Source organism: Arvicanthis niloticus, chromosome 6 (assembly GCF_011762505.2).
Source record: "Arvicanthis niloticus isolate mArvNil1 chromosome 6, mArvNil1.pat.X, whole genome shotgun sequence".
Lineage (NCBI taxonomy): Eukaryota > Metazoa > Chordata > Mammalia > Rodentia > Muridae > Arvicanthis > Arvicanthis niloticus.
The window spans coordinates 19,069,176-19,094,785 of NC_047663.1; the positions used below are offsets into that span (position 1 = coordinate 19,069,176).

At 49.3% G+C, this 25,610-nt stretch overlaps 1 protein-coding gene and 1 long non-coding RNA gene across 4 annotated transcripts in view; one reads left to right on the forward strand and one right to left on the reverse strand.

Moving 5' to 3' along the window:
* The window catches only part of Plekhm1 (pleckstrin homology and RUN domain containing M1), a 45,437-nt gene extending 20,866 nt beyond the window's left edge, over nucleotides 1–24,571 (forward strand). For 2 of the 3 annotated variants that reach the window (XM_034506226.2, XM_076935673.1), the window contains 8 exons: nucleotides 4,254–4,644; nucleotides 9,975–10,257; nucleotides 12,365–13,285; nucleotides 15,786–15,931; nucleotides 18,155–18,348; nucleotides 21,522–21,585; nucleotides 21,963–22,120; nucleotides 22,716–24,571. In XM_034506226.2, coding sequence (XP_034362117.1) covers nucleotides 4,254–4,644; nucleotides 9,975–10,257; nucleotides 12,365–13,285; nucleotides 15,786–15,931; nucleotides 18,155–18,348; nucleotides 21,522–21,585; nucleotides 21,963–22,120; nucleotides 22,716–22,827 — 2,269 coding nt within the window. In that variant the 3' untranslated portion in view covers nucleotides 22,828–24,571. Of the gene's footprint in view, nucleotides 1–4,253; nucleotides 4,645–9,974; nucleotides 10,258–12,364; nucleotides 13,286–15,785; nucleotides 15,932–16,700; nucleotides 18,349–21,521; nucleotides 21,586–21,962; nucleotides 22,121–22,715 lie in introns of those variants that run through there. The other variant, XM_076935674.1, reaches the window with a different exon arrangement.
* On the reverse strand, nucleotides 1,834–22,716 carry LOC143442649 (uncharacterized). The gene is made up of 4 exons (XR_013110982.1): nucleotides 22,417–22,716; nucleotides 21,823–21,956; nucleotides 7,929–8,025; nucleotides 1,834–2,363 (listed from the first exon to the last, which is right to left on the reverse strand). It is a non-coding gene; the product is annotated as an uncharacterized LOC143442649 (long non-coding RNA).
* Nucleotides 24,572–25,610: the final 1,039 nt, after the last annotated feature.

The window sequence follows — 25,610 nt, forward strand, 5'->3', positions numbered from 1 at the left end:
TGCATACATGCATATATACATACACCTCACGTATATATACATGTCCATATAAACAGACAGGAGACTAGGGAGATAGCTTAGTTGGTAAAGGTAACAGGTACTTGTAATACTGAGACAGCCTGGAGGCCAGCATGTGCTTTGCCTTACCTGAATTGGATCCTCAGAACCCATGTTAAAAAGATCTGGGAATGATGGTACCTATTTGTAATCCTGGGGCTCACTGGACAGCCAGCATACCAACCTTGGCTTGTTCTGGGCCAATGAGAGACCCTGTCTCAAACAAGGTAGCAATAGCTGATGTTTGCGGAATGACACATGAGGGTGCCCTTAGGCCTGCACACAGATTTGGCCTTGCACACACATAATCTCTTCATCTCTCCCTTGCACACCAAAAGGGGAGGAGGAGAGCTCAGTGTTTTCCACTCCCTCTGGAAGTCACATTTGTAGATTTTCATTGCTTGGGGTTTTTTGGCTTTTTGGTTTTTTCTTTTGGTTGGGGAGACTGTCTGGGGGATCGAACCTAGCGCTCACTTATGCTGGGCAAACTCTACCGCTGAGATATGTCCCCAGCCTGCCTTAGATTTTTTTTCTTTCTTTTTGTTTTTTCAATTTTTTTGAAACAAGAGTTTCTTTGTGTAGCTCTTGCTGACCTGAAATTCACTATGTAGATCAGGTTAGCCTTGAACTCATAGATCTATGCCCAATCTTTTCATTTTTGAGGCAGGGTTCCCCCCTAGGGTCACCTTGAACTCACTGAGATGTTCAAATTGGAGCTCAGGATCCTCCTGCAGGGCAGTGCCTCCTGCAGGGCAGGGCTGGGATGACAGGGATGAGCAGCCAGCCCAAGCTTCTTGATCTTTTTGGTTTTTTCTTGTGATAGCATCTCACTTTGTAGTGTAGGTTGCCCTTGGAACTCATTATGACCAGGCTAGCCTTGAGCTGAGAGAGCCACCTGCCTCTGCCTACCAAGTGCTGGGATCAGAAGGCCTTGGACCACCATTTCCAGCTTGGTGAATTATCCTGACTCATGCATGCTCCACACACAATAATAATAATAATAATAATAATAATAATAATAATAAAAGAATTGTATTTTTTAAATAATTTCACTTTGGCATTTTCAAATATACATATGTGTTTGGATCACATCCCTCTTCTCTCTTTTCCTGGCCTTCCTCCTTTTCCCATGCAGCACCCCTGTGATTTTCCCCTTTCTGTTTTCAATGTCTTTTAATTCTAGATCCTATATGTGAGAAAAAATATACAATATGTGTCTTCCTAAGGCATAGTTCTCATTACGTGATTGTCTCCAAGCCCATTCATTTTCCCATAAATGGTGCAGTTTTGTTCTTGTTTACAGCTGTATTGTCTACCATGTATCTCTTACCCAGTCATCTGGCTGATGCTGTGACTTGTTGTCCACAGTGCCACACAAAGGCTGAGTCCTTGGGATCTACCCAGGAGTAGTATGGCTGATGGGATATAATTGTTCTAGTTTGTCTTTTGAGGAACCATGTACTGATTTGTATAGTTCTGTACTAATACTGTGTAAAGGTTCCTTTTCCCCCACATTTACCACTGATATTTTTTTTTTACATTTTAATTTTCTATGTGTGAGGGTTTTTGGGTGTTTTTTTTTTTTTTTTTTTTTGCCTGCTTGTGTCTGTGTACCATATGTGTGCAATGTTAACAGAGGCCAGAAGAGGGCACCATATCCCAGGGATCTAGAATTAGAGTTGTGAGCAACCATGTGAGTAATGGGAATTAAACCCTAGTCCTCAACAAGAGCCACCAGGGCTCTTAACTGCTGGGCCATCCATCTCTCCAGCCTCCCACCTGTCTAGCTTATGAAGATGAGATACCAAGCTCATACATCATAAAATTCACCTTTATTCACCTTTCAGATTTTTGAGGCAGGATTTTGTCATGTATCCCTGACTGACATGGAACTATTTAGATCAAAGTAACCTCAAACTCATCACAATGTTCCTGCCTCTGCTTCCTAAGTGCTGGGATTACAGGCACAAGCCAAAATGCACAGTTACAAGATCATTAGTGTATAACACATGGAAGGAGAAGGCAGCGCATTGCTGTTTGCTCTGTCTTTGCCTGTTCTAGACACTTTGTACAACAGAACCATGTCATACATGGCCTTTTATAGCTGGTTTCTCCTACTTGATATATTTTCAGATTCATCCACACTATAGCACGTCTGAATAATACCCCATTTGCTGCATCTGCCACAGTGTGTTCATTCTCCAGGTAGCGGACTGCCCTGTGCTTCTGACTGTTAAGGTCACAGTGCTGTGAACAGTCATGGCCACATTTGATCCGGACACGTTGTGACTCTTATGGGTGTGGACCTGGAAAAGAATCACATGCAGCTCTGATTAATCTTCTGATGAGCTACCAAACTGCTTTTTATAGCACCAGTACCATCTTACATTTGTACTATTGACAAATAAGAGCTAATTCCTTAGTTGGGAAAGAGAGGAAGAGGGAGAAGATTTCAGGTTCAAGGCCAGCCTTGGCTAAATAGCAAGTTTGGGATCCTATCTATAAGAAATAAATTTGTAAAAAGTTAGTTTTTCCAAATCTTAGCCAATGCTTGTTAATCTCAATCTCTCTCTCTCAATCTCTCTCTCTCTCTCTCTCTTTGTGTGTGTGTGTGGTTGTTGTTGTTGTTGTTGTTGTTGTTGTTGTTGTTTCACTTTGTAGCCTGGACTTACTGTGCAGCCCAGGGTGATGTCAGAATCAGCCTTCCTGCATGCATATATTTATGAATCATAGAGTTTGATTTTCTGCAGGCATGGCAGTGCATGCTAACAATCCTATCCTTTAGGATGCTGGAGTCGAAGAGTCAGCCTGAGTTACCTGGCAAGTCTCTGTCTCACACCAAAGTTTTTCCTTTTGATGAAGTCCAGTATATTATTTTGATTTATTATTTATGGTTTAGATGTCACATCTAAGAATTATCTAACTCATTATTTTACCTAACTCAAAGATACACTCATAGCTGTATTTTCTTCTAAGGGTTTTGTATAGGTTTAGCTCTTATTTAGGTCTTGAATGCATTTGGTTACTTGTATATGTGGTGTGAGATAGCAGTTCAGTTTATTCTTTTCCATGTGATTGTCCCCTTTTCAATAGAGCACCATTTATTGAAAAGCCTTACCCACTGAAGTGTTTTGGCATCTGTGTGAAAGTCATTTGTTTATAATGGAATGGGTTGGTGAAGCCTGTTGACTCCATTGTCTTGGAATGTAGGTGGGATTGGGGTGGAGTAGGTAAGAGCCAAACTCTGGTTCTGGTGACCAGAACTTTGCATTCTAAGATTATTTCCATTAAGGGGAGCTTACTCCATCTAAGCCAGTGGGACCAACTCATGCCATCTTTGGGCTCCAGTCAAAAGTCTTGTTGCCTTTTGAACCAGCATTTATCCATAGCATACTTGTTTTGTAAGTGGAAGAGGCGATAACAAATAGTTTATTTTAGAAAGGGAACTTAGATTCCCAGAAGCCCAGGAGAGGGAGGAGCAGTCACTAGCCAGGGCACATTCCAGAAGTCCCAGAAGTATATATGTATACAAAGGCAGTAATGTTGACTCTCCGTGACCCCTCTAAGAGGACAAGGGCCGGTAACCCCACAAGGATACTTTAGTGAGTTACACCCTGTGTGCTTGTGCATGCTCTTCCTCACTGAGACCCAGCAGTGATTTGGGGGACAGGAAGCTTCTCTATCTAGTGAACCTCTAAGAGCCTTTGCACCTCACTGCAGCCCTGGTGCTCCATGACTGTCCCGTGGACAAAGCACATCCTCACCTTATCTGTTCCCTATCTCAGAGAGCAGACTTTTGGGGCCCCGGCTCTTAGCTATTGAGGGCCTCACTCTGAGACACCACCTGTTCAGGAGGCTCTGCCACAGATGAGGGAGCCATTGACCATACAACCATGTTGTCTGTTTCCACTCACATCAGATTCTCATTTCTGCCGTGTGAATGTGCCATCTGAGATGGGGCCCCCGCCTGCCTGCCTGCCCACTGTGCCCACGTCCTAGCCTCAGTGAGGAATTTGAGAGCAGGGCTCTGTGGAGGCGAGGAATGCAGTGAATAGTTAGAGCGTGCTGCTGTGTTTGGTTTTAACAATCAGCGTCTTCCATTTTTACCATTGCCACAGTCCCCGTGGACATCCCAGCTATCAAGTAGCCAACAACAGTCTCTTTGTTTCTCTGTTTGTCTGTTTTCAAACTTCTAGGGTGTTGTCAGAATTCAGCAAAGCCCAGGTAAATTCTGCACCAAGCAGTGGACCCAGCCAAGAGCCAGACACCCCCATGTTCCAGTCCCCCCTCTCCCTCCACAGCCTAGTTACCAGCACACACCTGCACTTTGAGGGATCTGAAGAGCTCTTTCCTGCCCACACATCCTCTGGGACATCAAGTGGCAGCCACGAGCATCAGCTACTGCCTCAGGAGACCCCGGACGTGCAGCAGTTAGGCATTGCCCAAGCTGTCCCTGCACAGAGCACTTCAGACCAGCAGCCTTCTAGTCCCTTGGGCGGAGCAGGTGGTCAAGGGAGTGGCCCTTGGAAGGCCCTGGAGTATGGCAGAGTTGGACCGAAGCTTGCAGTTTCCTCTCCTACAAGTCCGGTGAGTGTGAAGGCTGTTCAGGGGAGTCTCGGAAATAACTCTAAGATGAAGTTTCCCCATCTGGTGACCCAGGGTGGCTCTGCCAGGGTGGTCATGCCTGACCCTGAGTGGGCAGTGTTAATGGCATGGTAATGATAAACTAATGTGTCTTGGGTGTCAGTAGAGCAGCCAGCCTTTATGTCCCATAAATATTTCCCCTTGTCTTCACAACCAATCCATGAAAAAGAGGTTCCCATCTGATACCACACTCTGCTTGGAATTTTGTTGTTTTTTTACTTTTAAGACTGGTCTCGCTATGTATCCCAAGTTGGCCACTGACATGTGATCTTTCAGTACTGCCTCAGTTTCCCGAGTGCTGGCGTTACAGGCATGCACAACACTGTTCAGTCTCTGTTCTTAACTACCTCATTTCATGAGTTTACACTTCTGGAGAAGCCATCTCACCTGCTTGAGACTTGACTTTCTTTTTAATACTTAAAATCAAATTTTCATAAAATCCTGGCTGTGAAATACTTATTTTTCAACATGAACCAGTTTGTAAACTTTGTCATCAAATATGGCAGTCACTACACCAACAGTGGCTGTCGGGCACTCAGATATGTCCTGTCCCCAGATGGACATGGTCATGCATATCTATAGTCTCAGTGATCTGAGGCAGAAGCAGGGAAATGGTGACTTAAAGGCTCCAGAGTGAGATACTATTTCAAAAAGAGAAAGAAAGAAAAATGTGGCCAATCTAGATTTAGATAGCACAGTTAAACTGACTTATTGGGGTATAATTCACACGCCATATAGGAGTATAATTCAGTGCTTTTAGTTTGTTTAGGTTGTGTCACTATCACTACAATCTAATCTTAGAACATTTCAATCCCTCATTTAAAGAAAAGTTCTTAGCACTCATTCTCTCAACCTCAGATAGCCATTGTTTAGTCTCAGTAGATTTGTCTGTTCTGGAAAATTCATATAAACAAGCAGGACTAAATAACATGCTTTGGGGGTTGGCTTCAGCTATTGGAGTGTGTGCACGTGTATATGTGGAGGCCAGAGGAAGGTCTGCTGCTTCATCCGTCTGTGTACATGGGTGCTGGGGATCCTGAGGCAGGTCCTCATCTTTGTTTGGCAAGCACTTTACTGACTAAGCCTTCCCCTGTCCCCCTAAGCATGATATTTTAAAAATTAATTGAGTGTAATGGCTCATGGCTGTTATCCTGGCACATAGGAGGCAGAGGCAGAAAGATGATGAAGCCAACTTAGTCTGCACAACAAAACTCTTATCTCAAAAATACGACAGCAAAAAGGTTCACCCATGTTACAACATGAATCAGTTCTTTATCCCTGTTACTGCTGAGGAATAAATAGCCATCAGCTTTTAAATTCCTGAGAACCATTCAGTCTTTCTTTTTCAGAAGTTTTCTTTGTAAAGCATTGCCTGTGAGCCAAGCACCCTAATAGGTGCTAGGGAAACCGTGATGAAACAGGACAGTCACCAGCTTAGAGAACTGATGGTGCACATTGTAATTACATAGCACCAGTGCTGTGGAGGAAGGGTGTAGGGAGTGGGAGCTCCTGGGTGACAAGCCTGGCCTAGTCACTGGCCCACACACTCTCTGCTTGTGGCATGGGTTCCCCTCCTGCAGTTGCACATGCAGCATAATGAGAAAGAAGAATAAACAGAAAGTCCAGTCCTTTGGGAAATGGCCCAGAGGCCACTACATTCCTCAGCCATAGCCGCCAGGCAGTATTCTGCTGACTTAGATAGATCCCCCATGGCAGATACTGCTTGGGTATAGATCCCAGGTCAGCAGAGCAGTGATCTCCTCACTGTTTGAAGGAACAGAGCCGGCCAAATTTGGGGGCCCTGAGCAGGCAGATGTAGGAGGGTGGCAGAAAGAGGCAAGAGGGAAACAGGGTGACGGTGAGACTGCTGAGATCCATTATTGCTCGAGTATTCTTCCTCTACCTCCTCTGTGAGGCAGATACACCCTCCATGCTCTCTCAGTGGGACCTCCCCCCAATACACACACTCTGCTTCTTACTGTTTAAGAAAAACAGAGCCTTTCTCTAGAGTCATCCCCCAGTGGCTGCTTCGAGGTCAGTGGACTCTGAACATTTCTTAGTAGTCTTCTTTTTAGTGGAGAGATAAGCAAGTCTGCCTTACCTGTAAATCACAGTTGTCTACATCCCTTCAGGCCCTTGCACCCACCTCTGTTGTTTTACATTGAAGACACTTGGATTGTCAGGAGTTAATCCCTTGGGCTGGCAAGATGGCTCAAGGAGTCAAAATACATGTCACACAAGTCTAGTGACCTGCATTCAATCATTGGAATCCAGTAAAGGTGGACAGAGAACTGACTCCAGGGTTGCTCACATACCTATGCCTAAACATTCACACAAACTAGCAGCGATGAAATAATCTCCTGTCTTTTATGACTCAATGCTATACGTTTTTGCTTGACATTATCAAGAAAAATGATAATTCAGAACAGCTTTATAGGATGTGAGTAAGCAGAGAATATCACCGAGTAGGGTGATATGTTTTCTGAGCGATGAGGGGATCTGAACTGGGGGCTTGTAAAGAAGCTTTAACGTAGTGACTGCTGGGATCCTAAGGAATAGTGTCCTCGCCAGGCAGTGGTGGCGCACACCTTTAATCCCAGCACTTGGGAGGCAGAGGCAGGCGGATTTCTGAGTTCGAGGGCAGCCTGGTCTACAGAGTGAGTTCCAGGATAGCCAGGACTACACAGAGAAACCCTGTCTGGAAAAAAGAAAAAAAAAAAAAAAAACAAAACAAAACAAAAAAAAAAAAGGAATAGTGTCCTCTCCTAGGGCTTATACAGGGCAGGATCACCAGATATGTGTGAGGTCACTAGGATGGCCAAGTGGCTCCTGGGAGCTATTTTTCACACCCATTTTCCTCAGGGAATCATCTGGGACTTGGTGACCCAGACAGGCTTTGTTTAGACCAGTTTTACATGGTCCCTAGCTACCACCATGCCTGACACATCATCCTGTCCCTAGCAGAAGGAAGCACCTGCCAACTCTGAAAGTCACATGAAGAGGCCCTAGGAGCCCAGTTCTGGAAAGCTCCCCCAAGCCTGAGTTAGAACTTGTCTCTCTTGGCTTCAGAAGTCTTGTCACATCTGAATTCTTAAACTGTCTAAACCAAGCCCTCTGACACAGCCATAGCCCGAACCCTCCTCCCTGTCTGTATCAGCAGGGAGGACAGTCTTGATTTAGGGGTTGGAAATAGCAATGTCAGAGCTAGATTGGTTGGTAGCACTTACCAGAGCAGTGGGGCGGGTCCTGCCTGTGTGACTCATTTCCTTTGTATAGACAGCCAGAGTGCAGCCAGCCAGCTTCCTTGCCTCTGCTCTTCCATGTCTGGGCACAGAAAGGCAGAGAGGGCTTATAACAGTGAAAAATAGGAACTAAACAAGATTCTCATAGGCCTTCTGACTTCAGATCTCCTCAACTTCCCCTGTCAGTGAGCAGCTTCAGGCTCACATAGTAGACCTGTGAGGGTGGGCAAGCAGGATCTACTGCTAGGGGCTTCGAGGACATGTTCAATGTGGGGAACAAAATTAGAAGCAATAATTTAGGTCTATGCTTACACACCACACCTTTCTCACCCCAAATCTCCAAGGCCAAAGAGGCTGAAGTGCTGGGACACCTGTATTTCCACCTGCAAGACAATCAAGTTGCACCCCTTCCTTACACCTTACACAGAAGCTCACTCAAAATGGGTCACAGAGATGGAAGATAGAATAAGACAGAAACGTAGGCGTAAGTCTTTGTGACATTGGCTTCAGCAGTGGCTTCTGAGATAAAACACAGGAGCACAGGCAGAAGAAAAGCTGGGTGAGTTAAGCTTCAGAATAAGACATCTCGGAGCTCCAGAAGGCACCATTAAGAAGGAAAAGAGAAGAAGCCGGGCGTGGTGGCTTGTGCCTGTAGTCCCAGCACTTGAGAGGCCAGGCAGGAGGCTCTTGCAAAGCTGGCCTGGGCTCTGTAATGAGCTCTAGACACTGAACCAACAGAAACTTGATTTGGCTATAGACACTGTCTCAAAAGAAAGGGAAGAAGAGAGATTTAAAAAAAAAAAAAAAAAGACAACACATAGAGTAAGAGAAATTATTGTTCAGTCAGATAACCTGCTAAGGTTCTGGTACCAGAATCTGCCCAGAATGCTTGCAATTTTTATTGGTTTCCTAAGCAGTTACAACAAAGTAGCATAAATCAGATGGTTTAAAACAGCAGCTGTGTATTCCTTACTAGTCCTAGAAGCTGAGTGAGAGCCAGATGTCGGCAGCAGTGGCTCCTTCTCTAGACTGAGAAGTAATAGCTCCCGTCTTTCTCTCAGTTCTTAGTATAGGCCTGTAGGTCCATCACTCCACCGTCCCATGCTTCTCCTCCACTTGACACCCTCCTCTGTATGTGTCATCTCCTTTTCTTGTTTTGAGCCAGGGTCTGGCCTGAAATTTACTGTGTAGACCAGGCTGCTGTAGAACTCACAGAGATCTGCCTGTTTCTGCCTCTAGAATTAAAGGTGTGCGCCACTGTGTCTGTCTCCTCTTATAAAAACGTCACTCTGTCTGTCTCCTCTTATAAAAATGTCAGTCCAGTTGGACGAAGAGCTCGCTCTGCTCCAGTACAGGGACGTCTGAACTAGTCACTAGGGTTTACTAGTTAGTCAACCCTAACAACAGAACCAAAAGCCCAATTTTTTTTGTTTGTTTGTTTGTTTTCGAGACAGGGTTTCTCTGTGTAGACCTGGCTGTCCTGGAACTCACTCTGTAGACCAGGCTGGCCTCAAACTCAGAAATCCGCCTGCCTCTGCCTCCCAAGTGCTGGGATTAAAGGCGTGCGCCACCACCGCCAGGCCAAAAGCCCAATTTAAAATAAAAATCTAAATAAAAATAAAAAATAGAAAAGTACTGCTAACCAATATGAAAAGATATTCTCTTGCCATTAGACATTAAGGAAATGCAAATCTAAACCACAGTGAGACAGCACTTCACAGGTGAGCATGGCAGGAAGACTTAATGACTGAGATTTGAGGGGTTAGAAGGAAACTGCTGTCCAGATGCTCTGCCTGTAAATAAAGGTGTCCACTCAGTCCTGACAACTGAAATCTGTCCTCCAGGGCGCCCACACAGATGGAAGGGGAAACCTGACTAAAGTTGTCCTCTGACCTTCGTGTGCTTGCCCCTCCCCAGTAATATCAACCTTGTACATGCTGATGTGAAGGTCAAATGGCTAATTTCATTATATGTGAGCTGTAACAAAATATTTTTAAACTCTTAAAAGACTGCCTCGCTATTTTCTTACAGAAAGGCAGGAGCTGGATTTCTGAAGAAGACTTCTGCCGACCTGCCCAAGAGCATACTCTGAACAGTGCTTCAGATCTCTGCACATCTCCTCTGCAAGGGACTCCAGAGTCAAGGACTGCTCTCCACGGGCCTTTTTCTCAAGGACCAAGAAAGAGCTGTTCTCTGGGCGCATTAGACAAGGCATGTGTGTCCTCACTGGGCTACAGGAATACCCAGCCAGCTCCAGCTCCAGTGGTGACACAAGACCATAAAAACTTCTGTGTGGTACACAGAAGGCAGATGGGTAGGTGACTGTGGAGTCCCATCCCCAGGGACAGTGTCTTTCAAAAGGCAGCTCTCAGTCCTCTGTCATTGCAAACAGAGAGTGTGTCCTTCCAGACTGAGTCTTTGCCCAGAGTGTAGAGGTGAGGTATTAGGCAAGCATGGCAGCACTTGGGGGAAATTGCTGCACTTGCTTACATGGTCTCACTAGAGCAGTGTCAGAACTGCCTGAGGATGCCCCTCTCAGCAGGCTCTGTCTCCCAGTGGTGGGATCAAAGGCCTGCAACACCCTGCCCAGCTGGCGTTGTATCTTGTTTTATTTTATTTTGAGACAGGGTGTTACACTATGGCATAGGTTGGCCTGAATCTCAACTGTTCAACCTAAATTAGCCTCAGATTTGCCACAGTCCTCCTGCCTTAGCCTCTTGAGTGCTGAGGTTAAATCCATGAGTCATCACACCTACAGACTTCCCCTGATATTGCTCTCACTTTTCTGTTGGTAGGGACTTAGCCCAGAATTGTGCCAAGGTCTGTTGGCTTCTTTTGGTTTGTCTCTCATGGCTGACTGTAGTCTCTACCCCAGTCAGAGAACCAGTGCTCCATGCATAGGCTTCTAGGCTGTCTGTCACTCTAGTCCAGACTGGAAGAGAGAGAATCATGTCTGTTAGCTTCCAGTTGGGGTAGTTCCAGGGAAGTAGAGAACAGTGTGTGTCACATAGGTACTTACTCACCTGCCCGGCCTCTTACTCACACGGTAGATATTTCTGTGAATATGCCAGGTACCATCCAAGATGTGCCCAGCACTGCCTCCAGTGCTGAGAACAGTGTCCTATCTTCCTGAGACTTCCTTCCTGCTTCTTAACTGTCACAACATAGAAAAATTGACCAGTAAATGTTTGTGGTCAAATGGTGATACTGGGAATGAATGATCCATAGTGGTCAGGGGAGAAAAGTCGTCATAGTGTGACAGAGGCCATCCTCACAGATGAGGTAACATTCAGGGTGGGAAAGAGAGAGAATGAGGTGATCTGCATTCCAAGCAGGGAGAAGAAGGTTAACAGCAATCTTCTGGAAACATACTTGATGTGTCCGGGGAGGAATGATAACCAGAGGAGACGGGAGTGGTCAGCGGTAGTATGAAGGGGTGAGGCGTGTGGGATCAGGGCGCGCTGGCAGTGGTCAGCGGCAGTACGGAGGGGTGAGGGATCAGGGTGCGCAGGCCACAAGAAGTGCTTGGGTTCTTATTCTTATTTGCTCACATGTACACACATTCGTAGAAATGGCTGAAAGCAGGTGAGAGCAGCTAGGAGGATGGTGGCCGTGGAGCTGAGGCACAAGTACTAAGTAAGCCTAAGCCCCAGGTGCTCCAGGCTTGAGAGGTCGGGGATGACGGCTAGAGATGAGGGGTTTAGAGGGGCCTTTCAAAGGAGTGGTTTCTTTTTCTTTTTTTTTTTTTTTTTTTTTTTTTTTTCTCTTTGGTTTTTCGAGACAGGGTTTCTCTGTGTAGCCCTGGCTGTCCTGGAACTCACTCTGTAGACCAGGCTGGCCTCGAACTCTGAAAACCGCCTGCCTCTGCCTCCCAAGTGCTGGGATTAAAGGCGTGTGCAACACTGCCCAGCAAAGGAGTAGTTTCAATGGCGTGAGGAGAACCCAATGGGACCAGGTTCAAGAAGGAACAGGGCATCCGAGGCAAAGCTATGGAAGTACAGTGGGAATCAAGAGGAAGGGTGTGAGTGTGGGAGGAATGACAGCAGCAGCTGACAGGAAAGACGAATAGAGAACAGGACAGGGGCAGCATGGGAGAGGAGAGTTGCTAGAGAGATTGCTGTCCCTGAGCCAGTAGATGCAAGGCGAGGGAGGGGGGACACAGTGCACTGTGGAGGGTTGTGGAGGAATCTGGGCACTTCCATCTTTTCAGTGAAATGTTGGAGGTGAGGTCACCCGCTGAAGGGAGGACAGGTAGTGATGTGCAAAAGAATTATTCCTTCTAGATGCAGGGTCCCATTGGAAAGTGCCTGGGGCCAGCTTCTGATGGCAGTCACTCTCCCACAGAGCACTGGACACCAGTTGTAGCTTTGAACTAAAAAGGGACAGGCCCATAGTCTAAAGTACCTCTTTTCTTCCACTAGGGCTCTCCAACCCATTCCGGGGCCTCATGAAGCTGGGCACAGTAGCCCGGCGGGGAGCCGTGGGCATCTGGAAGGAATTCTTCTGTGAGCTGTCCCCGTTGGAGCTCCGCCTCTACCTGAGTGATGAGGAGCGCACCTGTGTGGAGAGCTGTTCCCTGCTACGATGTGAGGCTGTGGGGCCAGCACACAGCGATGGACGTTTTGAGTTGGTCTTCTCGGGCAAGAAGTTGGCTCTCCGTGCCTCCTCCCAGGACGAAGCTGAGGACTGGCTTGACCGTGTGCGGGAGGCTCTGCAGAAGGTGCGCCCTCAGCAGGAAGATGAGTGGGTGAATATCCAGTACCCAGACCAGTCTGAGGATGCCCCAGAGGCTCCACCAGACAGCCTTCCCCCCTGTTCATCCCTACTCTCAGAGCCTGCAGGTGCCCAGGGCATACAGTTAGACTGGACATCTGCCCAGGTTCCAGAGCCAGATGCTATCAAAGAGTCCCTTTTGTACCTGTATGCAGACCGGACCTGGGTCCCCTATATCTTTTCCCTGTCCTTGGAGTCTCTGAAATGTTTCCGTGTGAGGAACAACGAGAAGATGCTTAGTGATAGCCATGGAGTGGAGACCATCCGAGACATCCTGCCAGACACCAGCCTTGGGGGCCCAGCCTTCTTCAAAATCATCACAGCCAAGGCCATCCTGAAACTGCAGGCCAAGAACGCTGAGGAAGCTGCCCACTGGAGAGACCTGGTCCGGAAAGTGCTGGCATCTTACTTAGAGTCAGCTGAGGAGGCTGTGACACTTGGTGGGAGTCTGGATGAAAATTGTCAGGAGGTGCTGAAGTTTGCCACCAGGGAAAACGGCTTCCTGCTACAGTACCTTGTGGCCATCCCCACCGAGAAGGGCCTCGACTCCCAGGGCTGCTTCTGTGCAGGTGCTGACTGCCTCCCACCAACCCCAGCTGCCTGGGTTCTTCCTCCTATGGAGTTCTCAGCTCAGCCCCCAACAGTGTAGCAGATTGGCACCTACTGCAGCCTCTGCTCCACAGTGCCCTCTGTGCATAGCCCTGCCTGTCTCTTGACACCTCCTAGTGCTGGGCGGGGCCTGTGGGCGGCAGTCCTGCTTCCTGGGCCTTCTGCTTTCTGTCATGGCTGCACTGTATATATTTTGTTGCAAGGGTATAGGATCCTTCCCAGGCGTGTGTGCTTGCATGCTTTTGTACAGCATGCTGTTTAGTGTGTCCGGTAGGGCTTCTGGGATGGTCTGTGCTTCTGAGCTGCAGTTCCAGGTCACATGGCCACTGTATGCGTAAAAGGGGGCCATGTGTAACTAAGAGCTGAGCTTTCCATTCACTTATGTATAAAGGCGACCTCTGACTTTGAGCCACTTTGTTGGGCAACATTTTGCTCCACAGTTTGAGGGCTCATTCACCCACGTGTCTCACATAGCCTAGGCTGGCTTTGAACTCTTGGTCCTCCTGCCTTGTAGGTCCTGGGGTTATAGGCATGTGTTGCTGTGCCCCACCGACACTCTTTTTGAGATGCAGTTTCACTGTGTAGTCAATGCTGGTCTTGAATTCTTGCCGCCTCAGCTTTCTAAGTAGTGGGGTTACAGGCATAGATCACCACACATATGTTGGCTGTTTTGTGCTTTTCTCTTAAGCATATGATTCCGTGGGAAGGATTTGGCCGTGTCGGTATCATCATGGGATCTGATCCTGTGCAGGGCACAAAGCCAGATGCTTTGTTTGGATTATCTCATTTTTTGTTCAGTACATCCTTGTTGAGTTAGGGGCTACTATTTTCTCATTTTATATTACACTGAGGAAACCAGAGCTCAAAGCTAGTAGCTTGTCTCAGGCTTTTAGTATATTCAAGAGGCAGAGCTGATGACTGTATCCTAGAACCTGCGCTCATTGAGATGACACCAGAGGGCCCCCACTGTCTGCCTTCCATTGGCACCTCCTCCCACCTGTCCCCTGGACATATTGTCTGGGAGAAATGTTAGCTGCCCTGTCAAAGAAGAAAGGAGCTGAAAGCTGAGCTGTCCTGATGGGGAGGAGTCCATAGGACCACAGAGGAAAGCCGGCTTCAAGTGCCTGGAAGGAAGTGGCCTGTGGCAAGCCCTGGAGGGTGGGCTGAGCAGAGCTTCCTGCAGAAAACACCTGCAAACCCCTGCCTGCCCTGCACTCGCACCCCAAACATGGGGGAGGCTTCTGTCTGTCAGTGTGAGTACTATAAGGAGAACTCGTCCCCGTGGCTGTCACCTGCCAGCCTGCTGTCGGAGCCTGGCATACCCAAGGAGCTCAGGCTTTCTACACTGCTGCACTGTCCAGTGGCCAGGAGGATGCCAACCAGTAATACTTGTGTTGGAACTAAGTTTACAGGGCACTTGTATTATTTACACTTCATATGACCTCACCAGATAGCTGGCAGTAGCTAAGCTATACAGTGAGACAGGATCTTAGGAGAGTTGGGTGAAGGTGCAGATGAGGCCACTCAACAGCAAGAAAGCCAGCTTTTAGGCCTGAAACCAAATGGACTCCCCCCCACACACACACACTAACTTCGCCCTGGGCACTTCTGATCCTTGACTCTCTCTGCACTCTGGTATGGAGAGATTCCTGACCACATGGCTAACGCTGTCACTCTCCCCTGTCCTGAGATTTGCTACTGTAGACTCCAGTGGAGGCCATGTTATGTCTAGCTCATGCTGTCCTGCTGGCTTCCTCGTCTGCTCCCACGGTCAGACCCCTCTCCATAGCTCCTTCACTGCAGGTCAAAGTCCTAGCTTTGTTGCTTTTGTTTCTGAGCCCCAGTGGAGAAAGGGGTGCAGGTTGGCACTGGGGAGCAAGCAGGGGAGGCAGTGATCACATGGCAATGGAGGAGAAGGATGACTGTGACCAAGCCCAACGTTGAGTGCCACCTGTCACTTAGCCTTGGTGTGACCTGACAGATGTCTTCCTGTGAGTTCGTTTTGAGCCAGGTTCTTACTGTGTGACCCTAAGCTGTCCTCAGACTTAGAATCCTCCTACCTCAGCTTCCAAGGGCTCCCAGACCCAGCAATAATCATGTTATAGTATATTGTCATAATTAACAGTTTTTCCAGGTGTAGTGGTGCACAAAGTGCAAGCCTTAATCCCAACACTTGAGAGGCAGAAAACAGTCCGATATCTCTGAGTTCAAGACCAGCCTGTTCTACGTAGTAAGACTCAGTCTGAAAAACAAAACAAAAACACATAAGTTTTTATTGTAAGTGGTGGGATTGAGTGGTTTAAAAGATTATATATTTAGTCATTGAGAGAGAGGGGAGGTTTGAGGAATCGGTTCTCTCCTTTTATCTTTGTATTTGCATGCCTTTCCCACTGCGGCAGACTCCGTGCTCCATGAAGCTGACTCAGGCTCTCACTGCTTACCCACCACCCCTTTCCCTAGGCTGCTCCCGGCAGATCGGCTTCTCCTTTGTACGACCCAAGCTCTGTGCCTTCTCTGGCCTATATTACTGTGACTTCTGCCACCAAGACGATGCCTCAGTGATTCCAGCCAGAATCATCCACAACTGGGACCTCACGAAGCGCCCGGTAAGTCCCGTAGGCCAGGCTGCCATTGGCTACACAGGGCTGCTCAGTACCTGAGGAACGGTCTCCCCTAGGCTGCCTCTGTTTGTCTGTTTGCAGGACTTTGGCTGTAGGGAAGCCAGGATCACTGGTTCAGGCCTGGGATATAGACTGAAAGCTTGGTGTCTATCTGCAGCCCTTAAACAGGGCTTTATAAAGCTCCTCCTTGCTCCCCAGTGGTCACCTGAGGACAGTCCCCAGAAGCTAAGAGAGCCACAGAGATGTTCAAGGCACTGGCAGGAAGAAAGTCGGAATAAAGTAGGGTTAGCACACTGATGGATGGATAGGCTGATGTAGATGGGTGGGAGGGTAGTACAGTGGGCCAGCCAGCAGTGCACTCTTTGTCAGCCCTGCTGTTGCAGATTCTCTGGGGCCAAGCTGACTGCACTTGCTACAGGAAAGAGAAAGTCTTTTTCTAAGTCATACAGTATGGTTATTATTTGACACCCACAACTTAGAGAAGCTCAAAGACAGATCAAAGTTAGGTGTCATCGCTGAAAATGACCACTATTCAGTTTTCAGCCTCTGAGCTGATGCTGTTTTCATCTGTAAAATGGCAATGCTGACTTTTAGAGTATTTTGGAAGATTTCTGGGTATTTGTTTATATAAGCATATGGATTCATCTTGCTTTACCACGGTTTGTTTATTTAATACTATATTTTCGGTATTTTATTTTTATTATGTGTGTGTGCTTGTGTGTGCATATGCATGTTACGTGAGTCTATTCTGTAGTCTTGTTCTAGGTGCTTCTGGGACCAGGAATAGCCAGTTCTCCCTCAGTAATCACTGGCCTGGGAAAGACAGGAAAATTCAAAACAGAGAGTAGTTGGCCCAGGGATTTGGGACTCCATTGTTCGCTGCTACTGCGCTGGCTGACCCACTTGTGCTGAGATCCAGCTGGCACCTGGCAGAACGTCAGCCCAGGACCAAGTTTCTGCTTTTGCCTGTCTACTCTTCCATGCCCACAGGATATGAACAGACTCTGGGGAGTATGAAGCCCCATGGCAGTGCTGGGCAGTGTTTAGCACGCCTTGCCGGATGTTGTTTCAACTGAGCCTTGCCTATGGTCAGAGGCTGAGTTGTGTGGAAAGCTGGGCTCAGCCTAAAGGGTAACAATTGGACCCCAGTCACCAGAGTTAGCCACTGGGATTTGCCCAGACTGGGAGCTGTTACTCCAGGACTCTGGCACACGGGAAATGGGGTTACCTATTGCTGGGGTGGGGGTGATAGCTGCTGGCAATTGGGAGATAGGAAGTTGGAGGTCTCTCCTGTCCCCGCGTATATGGGAAGCTCTCCTGAGGGTCCAGTTATACATTCCCTGACCCTCAGGGGCCAGTGGGATCAGGGTAGGCTCTCACACTAGAATGGCAGCAGCTCCCATTCGCTGAGGATGCGCAGCCTGCCAGGCCCTGTGCCAAAGTTTTATGTCTTTTAGTCTGAACTCAAAATAATGTCATTAAGTGTGTTTTGATTTTCCTCTAGCAAACCTTAGCTCTTGGCCACAGAAAAGAGTTTCTGGCATTCCCCATGTGGAGAGACCACTTGTGCTGGCCTCTGCCGTCCACAGGAGTTGGACGAGCCACTTGAGCATCTGAGGCTGTTTCCTCATCTATGTAGCAGGCACTGCCACCTCTCCCTAGGGATGGTCCTGAAAATGAATGAGCAAATACAGAGGGATCGCTCAGATCTTAGCAGACAGCTGAGACCCTGTGAGGCTATCATGAAGTACTGGCGAGAGCTGAGGGCACTTGGGAATGTCACAGGGCTCTGTCTGCTCTGTAGCTTCCTGTAGCAGGAGCTTGATGACAGTGGAGTCACCTGGTTCCTGAGTTAGGGCCCAGAGGACAGCATGTTTCCTGTAGGCAGGAAAAGGGGGCTGGGAGGACGGAAAGTGTGGGAAGTCTGTGAGGCCCCTGGAAAGGGGACCCCTCCCTTGTCTCACTCAGCATGGTCGGAATCAGACAGCAACAGGATTTGAGAGTCAGGCTGGTTCCGAAACTGATTCAACCATTTTCTAAGCTGTGTGACCTTGGTCAAGGGGCTACAATTGTCTGATATTTTCTGTTCTCTAATGTGAAGAAAGCCCCACTCGGTGGATGCAGGCTGCAGGCAGGTTTGAGCTAGCTAACACAACATCCAGCCAGAAGTCTTAGCTGAACCGATGAGGTTGTCATGGATTTTCTCAGGTCTGCCGGCAGGCCCTGAAGTTCCTGGCCCAGATCCGGGCCCAGCCCCTCATCAACCTGCAGCTGGTGAACGCCTCTCTGTATGAGCACGTAGAACGCATGCACCTCATTGGCAGGAGCCGGGAGCAGCTGAAACTCCTGGGGGACTACCTGGGCCTGTGCCGAAGTGGGGCTCTGAAGGAGCTGAGCAAGAGGTGAGCGCTCCTCATGTGCACATGTGCCTGCGAGTGTACACCAGCCCAAACCCAGGCAACCTGTCCACTGGGGAGATGGCAGGGCTGAGCCGGGAACTTCCCACGGGGCTGTGGGAAATCACTTCATCCTTTGAGGTAGTTTGTGGTTTTGTTCACATATTGTCATTCATTTGTTTGTTTAACAAAAATGTATGAGAACAGCTGTTCTGAAGAAGTAGGTGAATGTTAAGCTGCGTGAGGCAGACCCAAGGCCTCCCTTCAGGAAGCCACGGATCTGGTAGGAGGCAGATGAGGCAGCAGCACCTCCCACCAGGGGCAGAGGGTAAGGGAGAGGATGGATGGTCCAGATGTACAGGGAACACACATCTGACCTGAAGGGCAGGAAGGTCCATCAGAAAGACGACCTGAAAGGAGTGACTTCTGAAACGAGACCTGGGAAGTAAATAGAGTGGAAGAGAAAAAAAAGGAAGAAAGTTGGCTAAGGAGTGGCAGCCATGGCGGAGGAGGGGAGCACCATACATGGAAAGCTCAGTGCCAGTGAACTTTGGCTGAAGAAGAGGAAGTGGGTGGAGTGGTAAGGGCAGCACAGGGAAGGATGCTGGCCTGGCTCGTCCCTTGGCTGCTGCTGTCCTGGGCAGCATTCCTCTGCTGATCGTCTCCAGGATGTGCAATTGGCAACACTCAGGAGACCCCTCTAGAAACCCCTTGCTACTCTGAGCCTGGTTCTTTGGTGCTCAGGGGATAAGGGGTGACCTTAGACTTAAGGAGAGTCTCACAAGGGCTCACCAGGCCCTACATTCATGAGCAAAGATGTGGCTCTTTGGGGCTGTTCTCTCTAGGGATCCTCAGGAAGGCTGTCCTTGGGGAGGAGCAAGTCCAGTGTGGAGTTTCTGTCTGCTTTGCTGCCTCTCTGGAGACATAGCAGTACCTGCAGGCCATCCTTCCCTAGCCCTGCTCCCTAGAGGCCAGCCTGAGAGCATCATCTGAGCATGTCTGCTCAGGCCCAGGCATGTGCCAGGTCTCCCAGAGCCGGCCTGCACCGTGCCTTGAGGATAGATGTGTCTAATGGTCCCCTGATTCTTGGGGGGATGAGAGAGGAATGCTGGCCCTCTTCTGCCCAGAGCAGCCAATGAACCCCAAAGCGTTACCTGCTTCCATCAGGCCTAGAAGAACAGACAGCCTTTTGGAGTCTCTGCCACCTAACATCAGTCCAGTCCATGGGTCTACTTTTTTTTCCATGAAGTTGACCCATTTTCTCCTTTCAGAGATTCCACAGGCCAGGGCTTCAGAGACTGTGTGCCCTTGCCCAGGGGTAAAATCTCCATGTGGGAGAAAAATCTCACTTCCCTCTCTGGCACCCACAGACCTGAGGATCTGTATAGTTGGGTGACTACAGTGTGGCTTCTGGGTGCTGGCCCCAGCCACCCTCCTTAACCTGCTGACTTGTTTCCAAGCAACCTTTGGTGGGTGCTTAGGCGGCCTATTTCTGTCTCTGTCTCCATCTCCCTGACTTGCTGTCTGCACCTCGGCACAGCCCTGCAAACCTGCCTGTGGAACTCCTATCTTATTTAAAAATTGTATTTGTATGTGTATACATGGGGCAAGGAGGTTGCACAGCCTCGTGTACACGAGTCCAGAGGCCAAACAGCTGTCTTACTCAGTCATCCCTTGTCTTATTCTTTGGGAATAGTCTGTCTCTGAACCCAGACCTTGCCATTTTTTAGCTAGACTGGCTGGCCAGTGAGTCCTTGTGGTCTTGCTTCCTTTGCTCCACAGTGCTGGAGTTTGAGCCACACCTCGGCATTTTACAAGGTCGTGGGGATCCTAACTTACCCTCCTTCCTGTGCAGCAAGCACTTTTTCCCTTAAGAGATCCCTTTTAGAGGAAGCACAGAGGAAGAGAAGCCCATGGAGCAACCCCTGCCTGACCTAGATTGCTTCATGGTTCCAGGAAGTAGTTTTGGTGCTCTGAGCCTATTTATCCATCCATAAGATGAACCACTGGTCTTGGTTGTCTGCCCTTTCTGAGTTTTGGTGAGAGCCACATGAGGGCTCAGTGTTTGGGCCTGCTACAGACGGCAGCAGATGGCTGGGTCCGTACTATATATGTCCTGAGGAAGGGTTCCCAAGCAAGCCTGAGCAGAAGCTAGAAGATGGAGGGGCCTGGGAAGCTCCCCAGAATTAGTGTATGAAGGGGCAGCCAGAGGAAGAGTGGGCCTTAGACAAAACAGGTAATAAACCCTAGCCAGCCATGCAAGTCTCCTAGGTTACCTGGCCTTGGCAGGGCTCCCACCTCATTCCTTAGGCAGTAACTTTGTTACAGAGCACCAAGAGGGTTCTCCTTGTGGTACAGATAGAGAAACTGAGGCCCAGGCCAGGCTGTATACATCTTTGTATGCCCTTGACCAAGCCTTACAGGAAAATCAGTTGCAAAGGCAACTGAGAATGACAGGCTAAGGATTCAATGACTCCCAAGGAAGGCCCAGAGCCTGCTTGCTCCTAAGACTGGAAAGAGAAGATGACAGGGATAAAAGTCTCCATCCCATCACATCAGCCCCACCCTTCCTGCCAACTCAGGGTCAGTCTTTGTACCCCCCCTTCCATGTTTCCTGGCCATAAATGGCAGCTTCCTGTTCCCAGAAAGCTGGAGGCTTACTGGGGGCAAGCTAGAGTCCTCAGCCACAGGCGCAGTGTAGCCTGCCAGGTTGAATGGGTCTCTCCATTCTAGACCCAGATTGGGCTCCCAGACTCCTATGTTCAAGTTCTAGCGCAGATTCTTAACTCTGTGACCGCAGGCAAGTCATTCAACCTGTGTTTCCTGTCTTCTCAAGGTGGGAGTTAAAATGGAACTGGCTTCACAGGATTACGACAAAGACCAGGTGTCAGCACGTATCATCCTCACTGCTCGTTAGTCATGTGTTTACAGTGTGCTCAGTAAATTATTCAACCCTCAGAGCAGCCCCATGTCTCCTGGGAGGTTACTTAGCTTGCCCCAGGTGCTGGGGGCTAATCAGTGTCCGTGGGAGCTCAGGCAGACTGACTTGAACCCTTGGCCTGCCTGATGACCCAGACCTGTGTTGCTGGCTGGTAGGCAGGGCTGAGGGGAAGACAACCAGGAACTGGAAGCCTGACCTTGGAAGCCCTTCTGAGGAAATGCTTGTGTTGTCTTTGCAGGCTAAGCCACAGGAATTATCTCTTGGAGTCTCCTCACAAATTCAGTGTTGCTGACCTCCAGCAGGTGAGCATGCCATGCAGCCCACCGCTAAATCTTAGACTCATAAGTAGGTTCTAAATCCTGAAGAAATCACAGAGAAATAGCGGAAGGGACACCTGTCGTTAACTCAGGCCACCCATCAGAAAGGCTGCCCTCCTGTCCTCCACCTCTTGACTAACCAGGGGCTCCAGCACCCTAAGAGTGAGAGCAGATCGGCCTTTCCTTCAAGGACAGCGTCCATAAGTACCATGTCCCACTGACCTGAGGTGCAGGTGAATGCCTGCATCAACAGCCTGACGCAGGGAGTTCTCCTTGCCCGTGTGGAACCAGGGGAGTCCTGAGGTAGGTGCTATGGTGGTGCAGTGGGGCCATCTGAGACTGGTATCCACTTGCACCTGCAGATTGCAGAGGGGGTGTATGAAGGATTCCTCAAAGCCCTGATTGACTTCGCCTCTCAGCATGTCTACAACTGTGACCTGTGCACCCAGCGAGGCTTTATCTGCCAGATCTGCCGCCACCAGGACATCATCTTTCCCTTTGAGTTTGACACCACAGTCAGGTACCCCACAACCATAACCTGAGCAGCATCCACACTTAACCCTCGCCCTGCTTTGCAGGGACATGCTGAACACCCACAGTCACCTCTCAGCCCCTCACCCCCCACCCTGCTGCCTCTTGAAATGGGTGTCTTTGGCTCAGTCTACAGATAGGTTGAAGGGTTGACAGAGTGTGGCCCCAGAGCAGTGAGTGGGCACTAAACATTATTGGAAGCCCTTGAACAGGGTGTATGTATACCCCAGTCTTCCCTCACCCCAGGTAGGAGTGGAAGGCTGAGCTAGGGAATGATCTACTCACCTTCAGTAGGTAAACCAGCCAGTATCAGCTCTGGGCCTGGGCTCTTGTTTCAACTGCTCTAAAGATAGGCTAGAAGTCATGTAAGCAGTCAAGCAGCACTGGCAAAGAGTGACATAGGACATGTCAGTGGGCATGGGGGACACTTACAGGTTCAATGTCTTGATGTACTTTCCAAGAGAATTGGAGGGCAGCATGTGCGGGCGCCAGCTGCTGACAAAACACAGCTTCTCTGGGTTCTGTCCTTGGCCCCGGCACGTCTAGATGACTGGCACTAGTAACCCCCGATGCTCTCTTCTTAGGTGTGCTGAATGCAGAACTGTCTTCCACCAGAGCTGCCAGGCTGTGGTGAGGAAGGGCTGTCCCCGCTGTGCCCGCCGTCGCAAGTACCAGGAACAGAACCCTGTCAGTTAACGCTGCTGTCCTGACCTTCGAGGCCATCCAGCTGGGTTTGTCATCAGCCTAGGCTTCTTCCCCCGTAAGGAAGACTTGGGTGTGCTCAGCTCCAGCCTACAGAGAAGGTGCAGGAAGTCCCAGTGATGCCCGAGGCCCCTCACAACCCTTCTGCTCCAAGAGGAGTCCCAATAGGTGCCTCTGCACAGGGCCTGGCTTACCTAGCTGTCACGGCACCTCCATTAGGGCTGTTCATACATACACTGTGGAAACGAAGCTTGGTGAGCATTTTCAAACCATGCTCCTGATTAAAAGGTCTAGTTTTTTAAGGCAGGTTTTCCCCCCTTCATATTTAAACAGAAAATATTTTTTTATTCTTGACCTACCTAAGTCACCCAAGAAATACAACCCTTCACCCGAGCAGATGGGTAAGAGCAACCCCAGCCCAGAGGCAGGCATGGAGCTGGGTGGACAGGCCTTTGTGGGGTCGGCCTGTCTATGAACTGGGTGCCTTTCCTTTGCCCTTTCTGGCACATACTGCCAAGAGTGCAAGTGCCATGTGCCAAATGGCCTGTCATTGTGAGGCTGGTTGGTTTCAGTGACTCCTTTCCCGCCCCTCCTCATGCTCTCACCTGGAAAGCATCCCCTTCCTGTCGGAGCCCCTGGCTTACCTAGCTGGGCGTACAGCGGGAGCAAGGGAATGAACGACCCCAGCACTGTCAGCACTTTGAGCCTTCCTTGCTCAGGAAGGCCACAACCTTGCCCACCTCACCCCAAGCCCTCCTTAGTTCTGCAGGGTAGAGTAGGCTCGAAACCAGACAGCTCCAAGCTCCATCTGTGGAGAAGAGGCGCCATGCTTCGACTACAGACATGGAGGGATCTGCTCTGCAGAGCTTCACCAGCCCTGGTCTCCCAAAGCCTTGAGTTCGTAACATTTCTTGAGTTTTCACCTTGCCCAGCAGGACACTGCAGCACCCAAAGGACTTCCTGGGAGCAGGATTGCCCTTAAGAGGCTCTTGGGTCTGATCCTGAAATTGTTTTTAAGTTGATGGTCATAGCCTTGAGGTGTGTAGGGGTGTAGGGAATGAACCCCGCAGCCCCTTTGGCTATCCCAGACCACCCAACTTTGAGAGCCAGAGGCCTCAGATGGAATAGAGGACCTCCCTATCACGTCTAGAGAAGAGGTGTCCCCACCCTCCCTGAGGTGAATGAGCTGAGTCACCTGAAGCTTGAAGAATTGTGCAATAAAACATAGGAGGCAGTAGGCAGATGGCAGAGGCTGCCACACAGTTAGTTCATCTGTCCCCATCATGGAAGACAGTGCTCACCAGTGGTTGAAACACCAAAGCTTCCAGAACCACCCAGTGTATCCATGTCTGCACCCCCCCAGCTAGCATTAACACGTCCCCCAAACTACAGCCTCATCAGAGCCTCCTTGGTCTTGGATCCTAAATGGACAGGAGTTTGTCCCCTGTGGGCCTGTCCCATGAGAGTGTACTCCAGACCTGCCTAGGATATGGAGTCCTCCCCTGCCTGCACTGTGAGCATTGGAGCTGCCCTTGCCCCTTTACCAAGCTACTGGTGGCTCAAGTGAGAGACTTCTCCACCAGAAGAGAGCTCACGGGAGCCTCTGCAGTGCCCACACTATTGGGGGGAAATGCTATTTTATGCAGTATTCTGACAACTGGGCCTTGGCAATGTAGAGAAGAAACTGCAGCTGTGGTGTTTGAATGACTTTGCAGTAAAGAGCTGGTCTTTCTTAGCAGTCTTGTTTCTGACTCTCAGTCCTGCGGCTCCTGGGGAAACACCAACTGGCCCCCTTAATCCTGTGCACTGATCACTCAGGGTCTGGGAAGCACACTGGCCAGGCCAAGCAGCAAGGGAGAAGAGGTGAGAGAATTTAGGTTGCCCTGGGTGGAAGTGGGAAGCTTTCAGATTTACACCCCTCATCTGTAACAACTCAAACTAGCTTTCTGCCTTAAATGCCCAGAAATACACCACAACACACACACACACACACACACACACACACACACAAAAGGAATCGGCATGGAGAGAGAGGCAAGCAAGGAAATTAGGCCCTGGCTCCTACACTCATGGATTAAAGACTCAAGAGACCTGTCTGCTGCTAGCCTTCCCCAGGGGCTCCAGAAGAAGCCAGCCCCCCACTACCTCCCCCCCCCAATTAGGACAAAAGAAGGAAACAGACTAATTCCTAGGGAAGCCATGTTGCAGGAAAATGGGACAGAAGAAGACAACATCCAGGACTTCATTTCCTGACCTTGAGGACCTGCAGCCAGGGAGTCTGGTGCTCCTTGGCCATATCTGAGCCAGGTTCTCCAGGGGCCTAGGCTCAGAAAAAAGAGGAACTGGATTTGGAGGTTGGGGGTGGCAGGCCCAGGAAAGGCAGCTGACACTTGCGCTGATGCTGTTGTCTCTGGTTAAGTCTTTCCACCTTCAACACAGTGCCTCTGAAGGCAGTTTCCCCTTTCTCCCCTCTGTCTAGAGGGGGATGGGAAAACTGGAGTTCTCATCCCCAGAAAGTGCCTCCTATAATGAAAGTAACTAATAAAGTACATGTGCTCACCTCCGTTGTGTTTAGTGTTTCGTATTTCGTTTAACCTTCCCTGCAAGCATATAAGGTAATAGGAGGAGTTGGGACCCGGTTAAGCAGTAATCCTTTGTCTATAAAGGCTAGCTTGTGTCATAGTTGGGCATCAGGTTGCTCTATGGATAAGGACCTGGCTGGCCAGCCGGCCAGGTGACTAGGGCAACTAGGGAAAGAGAGGGTGGAGGGAAAGCTC